Here is a 16,830-nt window from a genome sequence, read left to right as displayed (position 1 = left end):
AATGAAAAATATATATATATAAAGCTTGACCCCTGACCAGTAATATATGATCATTGTCAAGAGGGCGCTGTTTATTCTCATGTATCCCTATACAGTTCCTTTCACTGATATGTGTTTAGTTATAATTCTGAGGTTAAAATTTTTAAATATCAAACGGTGTCACTAACGCCATCTACACCAGTTTAGCCCCTCGAGCGGCAAAGCAATATTTTAAATTTTCGCGCCGTGCCGTGCGCAGCTGCAATGCGGCGTGTTTTCTATATTAAAAATGGCGGCCCGCCGCACGCGCGGTTGTCAGAGAGCGTCCCTGCGTCCCATTCGAGGTAGCTTGCCGCCCAAGGGGATAGGCCAAAGGCGCGATCTATTCGAGCATAATTTTTACTTGATTTACCGAGACATGTTATCTTCTTAGACTACTTATCTTATACGGAGTTACATATTATCTTTGCTGTTAAATAAAGATTCAAGTCTCCAATGGTCTAATTGCAATGTTTTCATGCATATTGACATTACAATGACGTTTTTGTGCTCACTAGTTGGCGCCACTGAATGTACTTTTTTTGCTAAATAAGCCAACAGGCAACTCAATAGGGTTTAGAGAACGTTAAAGAATACTATCAGCCATAGTTAAAATAAATTTATTCATTGTCTGAATACATTTCAAGCTAAAAATAGTCTACAATGAATCAATGCATCAACATTTTTGTCAATATTCTTTACCACCGTATAAACAAGTGTGTACAGCAGTCTAGCACATATACAGCTTCTTCTAGGCCAGCATTATCAAGGACTTAATAATCATATCTAGTCCTTTTAGTAGAACTTTCATCGTCATCTGGTTTTTCTTCTGCAGGCAATACTTTCATACGAACTCCACACACCTCCGCTCCGTGCAAAGTCTTGATCGCTTCATTTGCTGCTTCAACTGATGCATAACGGGCATACCCAACAGTCTTGTTAGGTAACGTGTACACATTGATAAGGTCACCAAAACGACAGAATATGTCACGCAATACAGTCAAAGGCGGGGGTTGTGGTTTGCAAATCAAAAAGCATCTTTTGGCTACTTTGCTGTCTATGTCGGCCAAGTCTTTCATAGCGGGCAGTTTTACGCTGCAGTAATTCAAGTCGGTGCTGTCTGGGATAGTTTGATTCGACATGCCCGCTGTAGCCATCTTGATTAACTTGGAAGCTTCCGAGATAGCTTCAGCCAATTGAGCCAAGTCGGGAGAAGTTGACTTGGCTGTGGCAGCCATAACATTTTTAAGATTGGTTACAGTGTCAGGTATGTTGTTAAACTTTTGTTCATGCGGTTCAAATTTTGAGTTGTCCGGTTTAACAAATATCTTTAAGCCCGGTGGGTATTCAAACTTGTTGAGTTTTTCAACTGCATAAGCTGCAGACACAGGGTTTGAATATTGTACTGTCCCTTTGCCAAAGTTTCTCACCAAGTCCACAAAGTACTGGCAGTTCACCATGCCTGGGACTATATCGAAAAACCTCTCTACATGCAACTGTGTGAGGTACGGGCAGCACATAAAGCTAATGCTAGTATAACCATCCGGCCGCACATTCATCATAGAGACTAATGAATTTCTCATGTTTGAAGAGGACCGAGCTAGAGAACTAATGTTAGACTCAAATGCTGTCTCCTGCCGTCTGTTGTACCCCTTAGGCATGGCAAAGATGGCTCTATACTTCTTGTCACATTTCTCAAATGCTGTTGCTGCTTCGGAAAACTTTCTGAACTTAACATAAGCAAACCCCTTGGAGTCTCCACTGGATCTGTCTCGTTGAATGTTTATTGACTCAATTTCACCGTACTGGCCAAAGTCTTCTTGCAAGACATCTTCGTTAGAAGTTTTCGGGATGTTCAAGAACAGCCTCTTGTATTTTTCGTGATCTTGATCGTCAGACTCGATTTCCGAGCGGTTAGCGGCGACCATAACCTTTAACGGGCGGCTCGCATTCTGCAAAACTTTGAAATTCATTTCCTCTAAAGCTCGCGCTGCTTCAGAGGTTTTATTAAATTTAATGTAGACTATACCTTTGGGATCACCAGTGTTATGGTCACGGGGCATTCTGATGTCTTCAATGGTCCCATACTTTGAGAATGATTGTCTAAAATCATCTTCACTCAATCTTTTCTCGCAAACTATAAACAACCTGGAGTACGTTGGGTGGTCTTCTGACCCGTCGTCGCCTCGTCCGTGTTTCCGCCGATGTTCCATTGTAAGAAATTAACGTAATGTTGCTCTTAGGATAGTTTGAGTTTATAAGTCACGCTAGATGTTAACGGCAGCGATAATAACCGATATCCGATAAAAAAAAAAGTACTTTAAAGTAAATTGTGGATAAAATTAACTTCAGCACACATATGAAACAAATCAAGATGTTAAAAGGACAAGAGAAAGTATTCCTATTTATATACAAAGCGCCACGCCATTCGGCATTTGCGAACTGTGAGCGATGTAGTTGTAGTTTACTACGCTGTGCTGTGATGGATGCCCTACCACAAACAAACGTCACAAAGTCCATTATTTTTTTTATTTTTTTTCATGACCATAGAGTCCTTTTTTTATCTTCAAAGTGTTGCCCGACCAGATTTTTTAAATCCTTAATGAGGGCTAACGCGTATGAATTCGCCGCTAGGGGCGCTAGTGTAGATGGTGGTCTTTTCCATAGTTCGAAATGTCAAATGTCACTTGTCACTTCAATGACTGACAGCTGTTCTTTAGTCTTTTGGACCACCATCAACAGAGGCGCCAACTGATGAGCAAAAAAACGATAGCCCTCATTGCTGCAAATAATAAGGATGAACGTCACACTACCGAATCGCACCGCGTCCTTGGTGCGCCGCACCCATAGTAAGAGCGAGAAAGAGATATATTATTTCGCGCTGCCACTTATGGGTGCGGCGCACTGTGACCTTAGTGCGATTCAGTAGTGTGTTACGGCTTTTAACGCAGACACTATAAATAGTATAAATAATAGTACTAGGTACCGAAGTTTCAAGTATTTATGTTGTCATTTTGCCTTACATTTATACAAGCTTAGTAAAGCTCTTGATGGAATAAACTGTAAAGCTTCTTAGTCGAAGAGACCGAAGCCCATATCGTCGTCGAACTCTTCAGGCTCCTCCTCCTTCTTCTCCTCCTTGGGGGACTCGGCGGGCACGAGAACTGGGGCGGCCCCGACGCCGGAGCCGATGTTGGTGATCAGCTCGCGCACGTTTACGCCTTCCAGGGCTTTGGCGAACAGGCCCGGCCAGTAGGGTTCCACGTCCACGCCGGCGGCCTTCAGGATCGTAGAGATTTTCTCGCCGGTGACAGCGACATCATCATCGACCAAGATGAGAGCGGAGTAAACACAAGCTAATTCAGCTTTTGATGCAATTTTATTTAAATTGGGGTCAAGTATCGCGTCGCTACAAGTACATGCGTGGGGCCGCATGTACTTGTAGCGACGCGACGAAATCGTGGAGTGAGCCACGCCTGAAGCAGATCAGATGAAGCTGCAATCGTTTAAAAATCATGATGAGTAGATATGAGAAACCCAAAGAAACATAAACCATAGACTTTTTTGGGTTCCTGACACTTGGAACCAATGGAACCAATTATAATTAGTGGGCTTTTAATCTCATTTAGTTGTAAAAAGTATTTTTTGAAATATCAAGTAAGTATAACGGGCTAGAACTGATTAACTAGCACGTTATATTTTAGTTTATTTTATTTATCAAATATTAGACTTTTTTTTGTCTATTACCTATATTAAAAAAAATATTTAATGGAGTATTTTACTTTTAAAATACCAAGATGGTGTCAAACAAAAATACGGCCTATGGATGATTACTGATGGCCCATGGATGATGGAGCTTTATGGTCGTTTATTCTAGTTAATAGAAATAGTTATTCTTTCTCAAATAAAACATAGAAACTTTATTTTTATTTTTTATTATTTATCTATATTTGGGTCAAGGGAGTCTGGGAGACATAGACAGGATGCCGCCTTCCATAACCTGTATGCCTTTGTTTTGAAGAACACCATAGTGTGATCCCTCGAGATGTTTTTTCGGTGATTTCGAATTTACGAACAATTTGAAAATAAGAAAGTATTTTTAGGATCAAATTAAGTTCTTTCCTCAGCCCGAGCGTTCGTGGAGGGGAAATACCTCTGAAACCGCACAGTGCGTGACCATTTAGGTACCAAGGTGAAGCTGAAAGCAATCCATACCAAAATAAGTAATAATAAGAATCAACTTTAAATCACGAACGTTTCTTTTATGTTTAGTAAGTGTCGTTAGCAACCCGACTTGCTTCAAATTTTGAATACACATTCCATTCCATTGGCTTGAAACCCCGCAACCATAGACCTAGCATTATATAGATCAGGTATACGCGTGCGCCCGTAAGGGACAAAACATACGCAGTGCGACAATATGATTGGTCGGGAAGATTTGTAGCCCACCATAAACCATACTAAGTTTACGGTGGGGAATAAAAAAAGATGTGAGACTGTGACAAGGACAAACAATAACAGCGCTTTCTCTGCTACTCCTACTGAAAGATACATAAGACTATCCCGTTCGGTCATTTCCCCCCTCCCCTCATGACCGATCCAGTTATACTAGATTCATGCCCGCAACGCTCTACTCAACTGTGACATTCTAATTCTAATATTGGAGTTATTACTTGCTCATTATATCAGGAGCGGTAAGTAACAACAATTTTGTTGCCTTGCACAACATTTAATTAATGAATACTCGCCGATGAATATTAATAACATTAATAATATACGCCCTTCACCATTGGAGGGCTTCGTCACTATGACATCTATTACAGTTTTTAATTTATATATAGTAGTGTGACTACTTGAAAAACACAAATCAAAATATTAAATAAAATAATTTGATTTGTTCCCAAAACTTGTTCAATAATATACGATTTTTTGTAAGTCTTGCAACTCTGACCATAACGTCAAATAATCAATATTCGTTACTTGTTCGTTACTTTATGGTTACTTTCAATACATTTGATAATGCGCTGTTGTTGGCCAACTTGGTTAAATTTAATAATTAAAAGTCATAACACACCATCCCACCGGTGACCTTGCTGCGGTGCGATGGTGTGTTATAACTTTAATACAACGAGGTTTTCTACCTATAGATACTTAAGGTAGGTTTAATACTTATTTTACGCGATTAAGTCCCGTTGATACAGCTTAGTCGCATTTTTTGTTTTCAGTCCGACTCACGCCTTCGGCTTTCGCATTTAAGATACTTGCTTGAGCTCTTCGGACCGAACCAAGGTCATTGTGCGACGCACCCATAAGTAAGAGCGAGAAAGAGATATCGCTTTCTCGCTCTTACTTATGGGTGCGTCGCCACAGACTACAAAGACATGGGGATTTACAAATTATATATATAAAAAATCGATTACTTTGTGAATCGATTTTACAGTGCAGAAGAGTAATGACTTTTAGTTGTTGAACTTATTGAAAAAAATATTTTAATATAAAATAATGATAACTACGTACCTGTTTTGGTTTGTTTATTATATATATATTGCCTATCATATTTATTGATCAACAAATGTTTTACATTAATAATCCTTTATAAAACCTTTTTCAAAAGATCGTTGAGTTTAAATATCGATATTTTTTTAATATAGCAACATTTAGCTTATACTATTTATTTTGCTATGACATCGATGGCACACAAAATCTACGATTTTTGTTTTAAACTCTAATTACTAATTTACTATTTAAAAAGACAGTTTGTTGCTTAGAAAACAATCAGCAATACTATACGCGTAAATTAAATTATTGTGTGTGTTGGATTGTTTGTAACCTGTAAAAGATGCCTTCGTAAGCGACCCTGGTAGTCGAGCATGTCAAAGGCTCCGTGGCTTTGGTAGCAGTCGGTTCTCCTGCACTGCGTACTGAAACTTATTAATGTTTTCGTTCGATCGTTGTGTTAATATTTGTGATAACTCCATATTGAACAATAAAGCCATGTTTGATTGAACGGCAGTGAATTTGCAAAATATTCTAGTCTATTTCTTCCATAGTTTTCCCTCGTTTGATTTTACGGACTTTGAAAAATATCAGTTAGTGCCATACAAAGGTAAGTTAGTGCGATTTTATGGTTTATTTTAGCTGCTGTAATAATTCATTGATATGTATTTATAACAAATTGTAAAGAAAACTGGAATTTTCTAGGCTTTTGTATAGTTTTCTCTTGCCTCTCCTTGCTTAAAATTTAGTATAAGGGATCATATTTTGCCTGTAAACAGTTAATGTACTGATGATATTTCCAATGTATATTGCTCTCTTGCGAATTTATCTTTATGGTATTAGTGCTTGCAATGACAAATCTCTCTCAAGCCATTCCATTATATCCTAATATTGGTTTTAAGACTATTTAAAGGATAAGTTGTGATTAAATCACTTTTTTATTTGTCTGTATACTTACATATTACGTTTACGTTTCCTCTTTTCACAGTTATTTTCAGGTTTGTCTGTTATGACCGTTGAAGCAAATATAAAGCCTTTTTTTTCCATTTTTATTTATTTGTTCCTGTTGTTGACCTTTGCCAATAAGTGGCACACAGACAGCAATAAAAAAATCCAAGAACTGTAAAAAATAAATAATATGAAAGGCCGTGCCAGGATAAGCTAAGTGATTGTGCCCCCCTTGAGTTTGGGCTTGTAATTTTTATAGATTGTGTTGATTTACATTAGTCATTATTGTGCCAAATTTGAGCACCCTATACGTTATAGTTTTTGTTTAAAAAAAAAAAGAAACTATTTTTCTTTGATATTTTTTTTTCAAGTCAACTAATTTTAACGAGCGTGGCATATATTGTACATTTAATAAAGATGATTCAATGACCATAAATATATTTTTATTATCTCATAGAAAAAGAAATAAATAAATCCAATTAAACTTTTTAGATTTTTTTTTCTTTTACTTTCACGTTATTCCACTCCAATTTTTTCACTGGTAAAACTCCCACTAACGTCCTATTATATGTATTTTTTTCAAAATTTTGGCTGAGGGAGAAAATGGAGATATCTTTACTTGAAATGTTTTACATACATTTCCTAGAACCGCTATAATTCAAATCGGAATGATTACAACCTTTTTAGAAAAACATACATGTTGCATATGAAATACTGGCCACTTTAAATTAATATAATAGATTTTTTTCCCAACGCACGACAATCGAAAGCAGTTCTTTTTGCTGCAAAATTTTGTTTTTTATTTATTTTTTAACTTTAAAAAAAAGTTGAAATGCAAGTGGCCAGTATTTTAAATGCAGCATGTACATTCCTCTAAAAAGGTTGTAATCATTCCGATTTTAATTATAGCGGTTCTAGGAAATGTATGTAAAGCATTTCATGTCAAGATACCTTCCATGTTCTCCAGCAAAAAAAAAAAAAAAATACATATTATAGGACGTTAGTGGGAGTTTTACCAGTGAAAAAATTAGAGCGGTCTCTAACGTGAAGGTAAAAAAAAAACAGAATAGTTTAATTGGATTTTTTAAACTTTTTTTCAAAATCAATTGCAAAAATATAATTAAAGTAACATTGTATTGTTACTAGTATGGTTTACTATGGCTCTGAACTTAGTGTGTTTTGGTTGTCAGCTTACGGTTTATATTCTATTCATCATGTACAATATAGTTTTATTTCCGCAGTGCAAATGCGAATTGGTTTTATTGTATTTACCGAAAGGCCTGATATCGGTTTGCGTATCTTACTTGTAATCTTTGATATAATGATATAAAATTAATGATCTTTGCACTTTACTGTACAGTCAAGGGCATAAATATTTATACATTCTCAAACTTTCAAAAATATGTGTACGCTCTTACACCATAGACAAATAAGTTTATAGGATACATTTCGGAGAGTGTGCCGAGGAACTGCACAACCTTATTCCTCCGTCCCATTTTTACCATCGGACCACACGACAAACGGCACTCCGGCATCGCTTCATGGTAGGAATTCCAAAACTACGCACGAAGCTTTTTGCTTCCACATTTCTTATGCGAACTGCCAAGGAGTGGAACGCCCTGCCCGAGTCTGTCTTTCCGCATGAGTACAATTTGGAGCTCTTCAAGGCAAGAGTTAATAGGTATCTCATAGGTAAGCGTGCTCCACCGTAGACCACATCATCACTTACCATCAGGTGGGATCGTGGTCAAACGCCTGCCTATTCATCATAAAAAAAAAAAGTCATGTTCACATATGTTTGAGTCTGGATCAATATTTTTACCTTCGACTTACATAGCCATCACAAATATTGGAGCGGCTAGGATGGAATAGTAACTGGACATGATGAGATCTTTTTCAGACCTTAGACACTATAACTAAAAATCAAAATAATAATAATAATATAAGCCTTTTATTCATTTTTTTTTTACAAATTGAGAGTTTATATATTATTGTACACAACTTATCCAAGTATAAATTTAACATAATATTAATGTTTCAGACAACATCGGTTTTGGTTTGATCTGTGTGCCGTTTGGCAAAGGCCTCCATCCCTTTCCATTTTTCCCTGTCTCTCGCCAGTCTGGTCCAATGTCTCCCTGCGAATTTTACAATTTCGTCTTCCTATCTCATTTTTGGTGGTCCTTGTTTTCTTTTTCTATCTTTCAGGAACCACCATATAATTCTCTTGCTCTATTTTTCTTTGCCCCTGATCGTATGTCCTGTCCACCTCCATTTGAGTGTTTTAACTTTAATGGTTACATCTTCTACACGTGTTTTAGATCTAATGTACTTGTTCCTGATTCTGTCTCTCAATTTAATTCCAATCATACTTCTTTCCATGGACCTTTGACACACTTGTAGTTTGTTTAAGTTGTTCTTAGTTAGTGTCCAAGTTTGACTGCCATAGGGTTCTTTTGATTTAGAGTTTTCTTGTTCTTCAGGATTTTATTTCTCTTCCATTGGGATGAGAGATTGATCAGTATTGGGCTTTTGTTAGATTTCCCTAGTCTCCTGCTGAACTGAATCTCAGTTCTTTCGAGAGTAACTCCCATGACTTCATTCACAATTTCTATCACGCCATGGAAAATGACGTTTCGCTGCCTCTCTCTATTTTCTACCAGCGCGATTTTATTTTCTAAGCGCTTTATCTTCTCTTCACTCTCTTCTTGTTTCTTTCGCATAGCCTATAGTATATCGTTTCAGTCTGCTGTTCCATTTCATACTTCATTCTGGTAAAGATTTTCTCAAATGCCGCTTCAGACAGATCCATTTTATCTTGGATTTCGAACGTACCCCTTAACAAAAATACTTGAATCTGATGCACAACTTATTTTTGTTTTGTGGCAACACTGCCTCTGTTGTGTCAATATTTCTTGAGGTAGGTAGATATGAATATTGCCAAATGTTATGTCAGTCGCACTTTATTTCACTTTGTTTTACTTCACCAAATGAGTTCTCACAGTAGATAATTAAAAATCAAAATATAGCATTCACAATATTTCTTTGATATTATATACCGTGTTTTTATTGAATTCCGTTAACTTCGGGGTAAGTATGTTTAAGAAAACTAAATGGCATAGTAAACTAAGAAAAAATAAAAATAAAAAGTAATTAAATGTTGCATATAGCGTTGTTGTAACAGGGACATTACATTTAACTCAACCGAACAATTGAAAACTGTGACATATCAATGTCATTTCGAACATCAATCATTCAAGATGGTAGTACTTAAGTTTACTAGCAAATGTATGAACTCGTACTAAACACTAATCAATATGTAAACAGGCCCTAAGGCAAGTGTACACTCTCGTAGGGGCCTTATCAGAAGAAAAAATTGAATGTTTCCGATATGGATTCCGATTACTTGATTAAAGCTCAGGAGTAAACCTTTGAAATTAACGAAAAATAAAAAAAACGGTTTAAAATAGTATTTAGATAAGCATAATGATTGATCAAATTAGCACTTAATTTAAGTGCAAAAATTTACTACGGTTTATTTGTATGAAAACTATACCGGTATTCGGTCCCTGTTCTGATTACAATAGGGGGTATTATTGCAATGTTCTGCCACCAGAGTGCAGCACTAGCCTTTTTAGTAAACCATAAAGTAACATACATACTGCGCCTTTAACAGTTTTTTGACAAGTTTTCACAGACAACAAAATATGACATTGATGCATCAAGGCGGTTTGTTTACGGAGGAAATGCGAATCTGAAATTTCGCTATCTGCTTCTTTATCGCTCGAGTATGCAAGAGTGGCAGAGATGTTAGATAACGAAATTTCAATTTTCTTGTTTCGCGATAGACCCTTAGATTGTGGTAGTGGCGCGTTCTACGCAGAGTTTCGCGTAATATTCCCTATGTACTAAAACAAGGACATATAAGTTTTTTAGCTAATCCCTAATGGTTTTCTACAAATGTAAACTTTTTTTACTAACCGATTTATGTCCCTCTGCTAACATAATTAATCAATACCGGCTAAAGTGCGAAATGATCAAATTTCAGTAGTGGAACTAAGATAAAAAATGAATTAACACAGGAAACAACTTGACATAGGGTAAAAATGTAGATCAGTAAATAAAAGCAATATTAAATAAATCATGAGAATGGATGACTATGTTATTACAAGCTTTTGTTTAACCTGCAATAATTGTATGTAATATGTTTATTTGGGTCAAATCTTGCAAGCTAAATTCACGGATATTACGACTCCAGAACTAAGCGATCTGTTCACTCGAAACTCAAACACGCGCACAAGAGGACACAACCTTAGTAAAAACAAAGGAAAAAACAAATATCGGCAAATTTTTTATTGCAAACCGAAAATAGTAAAGGATTAAGACAAATTACCTTCTGAAGTTGTCTCAATTTAAAAGTAACTGTCCAAGACATTTTTTGTGACACACTTATTGCTGACTGTACTTCTTCTCATTTGCATGTCTATCGAGTACTTCTTCAGACCTTTCTAATGAGCCTAAATGTGTTTGTGTTTTTCCATCGAGAAGTTCCTTTGGCTATCTACCGGCTGCATCATCAGAACACCTCCATGTTAGCATATTATTGTATTGTCACCGGAATTACGACAGAACTCCAAATATCAACTGAATCAGATATCGGGAAGTGGTTCAAATTTTAGTTACAAGATTTGAAGCACTACATATACAAAGGTATATACGCAGTGACGCTAAATAAAAGTGTGTAAAAATAAACTAGACAATCTATCTAAACAGTGAAATCGTGCTAAGTGAATCAGCTGCCTGTCTATAAAACGAAATAATAATAATAATAAATTAGACCCACTTCTCATTATTGATTGAGCTGAAACTTCACATACATATGGTGACAATGGAATATTATGGTACAGTCGCCATCAGATATATCGGAGCGGCCAACGTGTTCAAAATATCTGAACACGCACCCTAAAGCCCTGACAATAGAGGCGTGTTCAGATATTTGTGAGCCTTAGCCGCTCCGATATATATATCTGATGGCGACTACCATTCATGATGCACACTGGAGGTGGTCATAGTAATGTAAATAGCCTTTATTATTGATGTTTGCAGTAGGTACATAGCATATATTAATTCGGTTTCACAACTTTAACTTAAACTCGTCCTTTGACGTAGGCACAGAATAAGTAATAGTATTATCATACAGAACGGCCACGCACCGCCCCGCCCCGACTCGAATTACGTTGCCCCGCGACAGCAGATTGACGGCCGTTTGCCGGCCGCTCAGTACTATTTTTAAGCAACTTACTCACACTATGTCCGCCCTGTGACGTAGGCCTCCTCCATAGCTTTCCACTTGTTTCTGTCTTTCGCTGTTTGCATCCATTTAACCTTCGACCATCTAAACTTTTGTGAACCACTCTTTCTTTTATTATATCTATGACACCACTCTACGAGGTCCTTTGTCCACTTATCCAGGGTTTCTTTCATCATGTGGCCTGTCGAACGCCATTTTTGTTCTTTTATTATTTTAGTTATTGTTATTGACTTCGCCTTGATTATGGACAATTTGACTTTGTCTCTAAGTTTTATATTAAGTAGTAACTCTATGAATAAATTGTATCAGTATTAGTTGACTGTTGAAAGAAAAGTACAGTTGGCAATAAAAGCCTGTTTCAAAAACAGAAACATATTTAATTTAGAATATTTAATATGTCTGTGTATATTTCATTTCATTAACTGCCAAGCGAATTAAATAAATACTGCTCAGCAAATGTCAGTATACTATATGAAACGTAAAAAAAAATTTTTCTTCCAGCACCACCATGTTCAGCGACAAATTCGAGAGACGTCTGATCCAGCAATGCAGCCCTGTCGGCAGGAAGTCACTGGTCATGAGGTCCGAGAGGATGGACAGGTTCGTGCCTCTCAGGCGGGGGCAGAATTGGCAGACTAGCTTTCAAGGTATGTACTTACACATTGGAGAACACACACAATATGGGAGAACGGAAGCATAAACCGCAAAACAGAGGTCAGACTAATGCGGACCCTTCTTTTCTCGATCTTTTTGTACGCGTCCGAAACCTGGACCATCAAAATAAATTTATTATTATTTCAGTTCGATCTATTTATATATAATGTATCACTTATTTACTAAAAAAACATATGTGTAGGACTCATTAGAGTTTACGCCGCGGTTGCCTGGACTGAAGATGATAAAAACTTCATAAAGATGAGAGTTGGCATTGGTACTTACAACTCTTACAAGCGATCTACTCATGGAGTTTCGTATGGGCGGCGGTATATTGTTCCAGCATTTACAATGTTATTAAGTTATGACCTCTTTAATGTAGGCTTGTAATATAGGTATTTTTACTTGGTAAACAGAGCTGTGACTAAGAGAATAGTAAATAATAATAATATCCACATTTAAGGAAACATTAAACTGCAAATTCTTGGTATTTTAGTGTCCAGTTAGGTATAATATTTAATGCAACAATTTCCCTTTATTATTGTAAACAATGATGTTGCTAATGCTACGTTAACCTCTAAGAGTGGTATTATATCAATCAAGTGTTGCTCCGAGCAGTAATTCCGGCACAGTCTACAATACAAGTAAAAGATACAATGCGAAAATAGAGAGGCCTTTCCAAAGACTTTTTACAAAAATTGTAAAAAGTCTTTGGAATAAATAAATAAAAATATACAGGGTGGAACATTTCCAGAGTCCGAGCTGAAAGGATAGTGTTATCTAAGTGATCTACAACAGAGTCATTATAATCGTAAAGCTGGATTAAAAAGTAAAACAAAATCAATAAAATGAAATATTGAAATAAAACTATGAAAACGGATTATATCGCGTATATTGAATTTATAATTATTTATTTATTGTTTTTTTTGTCACCCGTTGACCACGAACGCTGTAAAGAGTTCGAAACGTCGGGATGTATTATAAATTCAATATACGAGATATAATCCGTTTTCATAGTTTTATTTTATGAGTAACTATCGCGGTAACCGAATACAATATTAAAATGAAATATTTTTATATCAGTGACAGCCCTACCACTAGAAAATTATTTACATTTTAAATAGGGAATATTATGCGAAACTCTGCGCAGGGGGCGCCACTACCACAATCTGAGGGTCTATCGCGAAACAAGAAAGTCGAAATTTCGTTATCTAACATGTCACTCTTGCATTTTCGAACGATAAAGAGGCAGATAGCAAAATTTCGGATTCGCGTTTCCCGGTAGGTCCTCTGTAAACGAACCGCCTTGATGCATCAATGTCACATTTTATTATCTCTGAAAACTTAATATTGTCTTCGGTTACCGCGATAGTTACTCATGAAATAAAACTATGAAAACGGATTATATCGCGTATATTGAATGTATAATACATCCCGACGTTTCGAACTCTTTACAGCGTTCGTGGTCAACGGGTGACTGAGGAAAAATTACAAAATGCAAAAATACCCACATACTAAAATAATGAACAATCATAGACTACAAACTTTAAGGCTGGTTGTACATGCAAAATCGGTTCATAAGGCTAGTTATACACTATAATTATTTTTCAAGTAAAGATATATATATATACGCGATAAAAAAAAAAAAAAAAAAAAAAAAAACTATGCCGGCTCCAACCCTACACCACGGACCCGAGAAGATTTAATTCCCTCCTAAATTGTAGGAGGGTATCCCAATATGGGACCGGCAACAAACTCGGCGGGACACATCTTTTCAAAACATCAGAATGTCCAGCATCATCCAACACTACGGTCTCACAGTCTATGTCTCGCTTGCTCCTTTATCAGGTGGACTACAGGATCCCAAGCTGGTGGTAGAGAAAAGCCATCTTCCCTATTAAAGTTTGGATATTTCTTAATCTCAATGGCCTCGCGCAGCATTCTGGGTATGTAACGCTTCTCCTTGGCAAGAACCAGAGGCTTATCAAACTTGATTGAGTGATTGGCTTTATCCATGACATGCTCACAGACAGCAGACCTAGGTCGACGGTGCTTGACATCAGCTATGTGTTCCTTCACCCGAGTGGAAATGCTCCGTTTCGTCTGCCCGACATATGATAGGCCACACTACATATGATAGGTTTTTTATCGCGTATATATATATATCTTTACTTGAAAAATAATTATAGTGTATAACTAGCCTTATGAACCGATTTTGCATGTACAACCAGCCTTAAAGTTTGTAGTCTATGATTGTTCATTATTTTAGTATGTGGGTATTTTTGCATTTTGTAATTTTTCCTCAGTCACCCGTTGACCACGAACGCTGTAAAGAGTTCGAAACGTCGGGATGTATTATAAATTCAATATACGCGATATAATCCGTTTTCATAGTTTTATTTCTCTGAAAACTTGTCAAAAAACCGTTATAGGCACAGTATGTATAAGTTTCTCTATGGTTTACTAAAGGGGCTAGTGCTGCACTCTGGTGGCAGAACATTGCAGTAATACCTCCTATTGACACATGTCATTAACTTGACTACATTTGATGCTCGGATCTACTTTCTAGGGTTGAAACATGCAGATTTTTTCACTAATGTTTAACAAAGTGTATCTCACAAACGGTTAGAAATATTATTATTCACAACGGCGGGACTTCGCTCCTCCTTGCGTCGTATTCCTCAGTATTGAGGGTCGTGACCTCCCTTTTGTATCACTTTCTTACGATCTTTCTCCATCTGCTTCTGTCTTTGGCGGTGGGACTAAATCGCGTTAAATAAGTTTTAAATTTACCTTCGACGTTTCGGGAACGGCGTTGTCCCCGTGGCGTGGCGTTGTCGGAGGTAAATTTAAAACTTATTTTACGCGATTAAGTCCCGCCGTAATGAGTAAAGTTTAAATCAGTGGTTAGAAATATTAACGTGAATTATATATGTGAAAAATAAAGTACGTAGCCTAAACAATTCCCTGTTTGCATAAAAGTCCCTCATTCGGTTCCACCCGATATATTACTTCGTCAGCGTGGGATGATGATGATTGATAAAAATTCTATATATCTAATGGCGACTGTACATGTACAATCAAGGGCCTGACACTCTTTGATAGAGAAAGATAGTCTTATTGCGATTCCTATAAGAGGAAAGAGAAATTAGTGCCATGCTTTGTCCTTATCACCGACCGGGTTTTTTTTTTCATGGTCGGGTTATGGCAGCATAGGTAGGAGGCGATGGCGAAATACCGAAATTTATAAGGGTGAAAGAGAAAAAGGATTATGCTGCCATACATTAACCTGTCAATACATGAATATGACTTTCTCTTACCCCTGATCGCTCGGTTTCTTGTCTATGACTACTATACTATGTCTATGTGTACAATGCTCTGAAGTGCTAACGTTGAAAGCGAATAAAAAAGCAAATAATGACTAATCAATACGAAGGCCATTAGGTAGCCAGTACGGTAGTGGGCAAAAAGTACTCATTAAATTTATTTTAGAATTTCAGCTAATCATCACCATTATTGTTGGCAAAGTTAGTTTTGCGGTCCAATTCGCCGTAGGCTATAAATCTGTAGGTACAAAATGATCGTTATAGTTACAATAGCATCTCAGTCTAAAAGTAAGTATGCTAGAGTTGCCACACGCGTGCGCCTGTGAGGGACAGAGCATACGCAATGCGACGAAATTAAAAGCGCCCTTTAATATTTCTGAGAGCATACCAAAAACAAACAACGTAATTTATCGGGTTCATTGTTGCCCACCATTCTTTAATATTTTCAAATTTTTCACTTTGTATGGAAATATTCTTTGATAGTTACACATAATTCATAGTTGTGGGCAGAAGTTACTAACTTTGTTCTATTAACTAACTATTATTAGGTACTGTAATATTAAAGAAAGAGACAATGAAGTGTGTTGATTGGTCGTTTCTGTATTTTTTATATGATACAATTATTTTTTTACTGCCTATTGTAGATTTTGCTAGTGCGATTGTGATCGGAATTGGATTTCGTATTAGTGTAGGTATCATTATTATCATCAAGTTGGTTTATTGAACTAAACTTTTAAGAAAATGGCTTGAGCTAAAAAAATATAAGTGTTCTTTATAATAATTATAATATAGTAGTGATTAATGTTAATAAATAATGCCTAATCTCTAAACTTACCCTTATAAGAGGTTTTTTAAAACCAGAGCGATATATATTTGTTCTTGGAACCTAAAAAAAAAATGTTTAAGTGTTATATTTCTAAAGTTCACAAAAACATGTAAAAATAGCGATCATAAACCATAATTCACATTTATATGAATTATAGCTTTATTATACACGGAGTGCCCTGGACTAGCGTGTTTCATGCCCCTTGAACACAGTCATTTAAAAATCATCGCGAATAAAATAAAAAAGTAACA

General features: G+C 36.5%; 3 protein-coding genes across 3 annotated transcripts in view; 1 reads left to right on the top strand and 2 right to left on the bottom strand.

The window, feature by feature from the left end:
* Positions 1 to 622: 622 nt before the first annotated feature.
* Positions 623 to 2,506, bottom strand: LOC134755046 (RNA-binding protein 45-like). The gene has a single exon (XM_063691523.1). It carries the CDS (start codon positions 2,229 to 2,231, stop codon positions 792 to 794), a length of 1,440 nt encoding a protein of 479 aa, XP_063547593.1. The 5' UTR covers positions 2,232 to 2,506; the 3' UTR covers positions 623 to 791.
* A 502-nt stretch (positions 2,507 to 3,008) lies between these two features.
* LOC134753791 (large ribosomal subunit protein P1-like) lies at positions 3,009 to 4,047 on the bottom strand. Its single transcript, XM_063689731.1, has 2 exons — positions 4,019 to 4,047; positions 3,009 to 3,427 (listed from the first exon to the last, which is right to left on the bottom strand). Exons 1-2 carry the CDS (start codon positions 4,045 to 4,047, stop codon positions 3,091 to 3,093), a joined length of 366 nt encoding a protein of 121 aa, XP_063545801.1. The 3' UTR covers positions 3,009 to 3,090.
* Positions 4,048 to 5,698: 1,651 nt separating this feature from the next.
* The window catches only part of LOC134755000 (fizzy-related protein homolog), a 100,685-nt gene continuing 89,553 nt past the window's right edge, over positions 5,699 to 16,830 (top strand). The window contains exons 1-2 of the mRNA XM_063691480.1: positions 5,699 to 6,124; positions 12,275 to 12,420. Of these exons, the coding sequence (XP_063547550.1) occupies positions 12,282 to 12,420 (139 nt within the window). The 5' untranslated portion in view covers positions 5,699 to 6,124; positions 12,275 to 12,281. The remainder of the gene's footprint in view (positions 6,125 to 12,274; positions 12,421 to 16,830) is intronic.

Source organism: Cydia strobilella, chromosome Z (genome assembly GCF_947568885.1).
Source record: "Cydia strobilella chromosome Z, ilCydStro3.1, whole genome shotgun sequence".
Lineage (NCBI taxonomy): Eukaryota > Metazoa > Arthropoda > Insecta > Lepidoptera > Tortricidae > Cydia > Cydia strobilella.
Note: the sequence above shows the minus strand (reverse complement) of the source record. Positions and strands in the feature narration are given on the sequence as shown.

Bases quoted from the DNA above. Each gene is read 5' to 3' on its own strand.
- LOC134755046 (XM_063691523.1), bottom strand. From the start codon at position 2,231: ATGGAACATCGGCGGAAACACGGACGAGGCGACGACGGGTCAGAAGAC.
- LOC134753791 (XM_063689731.1), bottom strand. From the start codon at position 4,047: ATGGTGTTCTTCAAAACAAAGGCATACAG. The intron at 3,428-4,018 runs GTTATGGAAGGC...ATGTACTTGTAG, and splicing joins TTCAAAACAAAGGCATACAG to CGACGCGATACTTGACCCCA.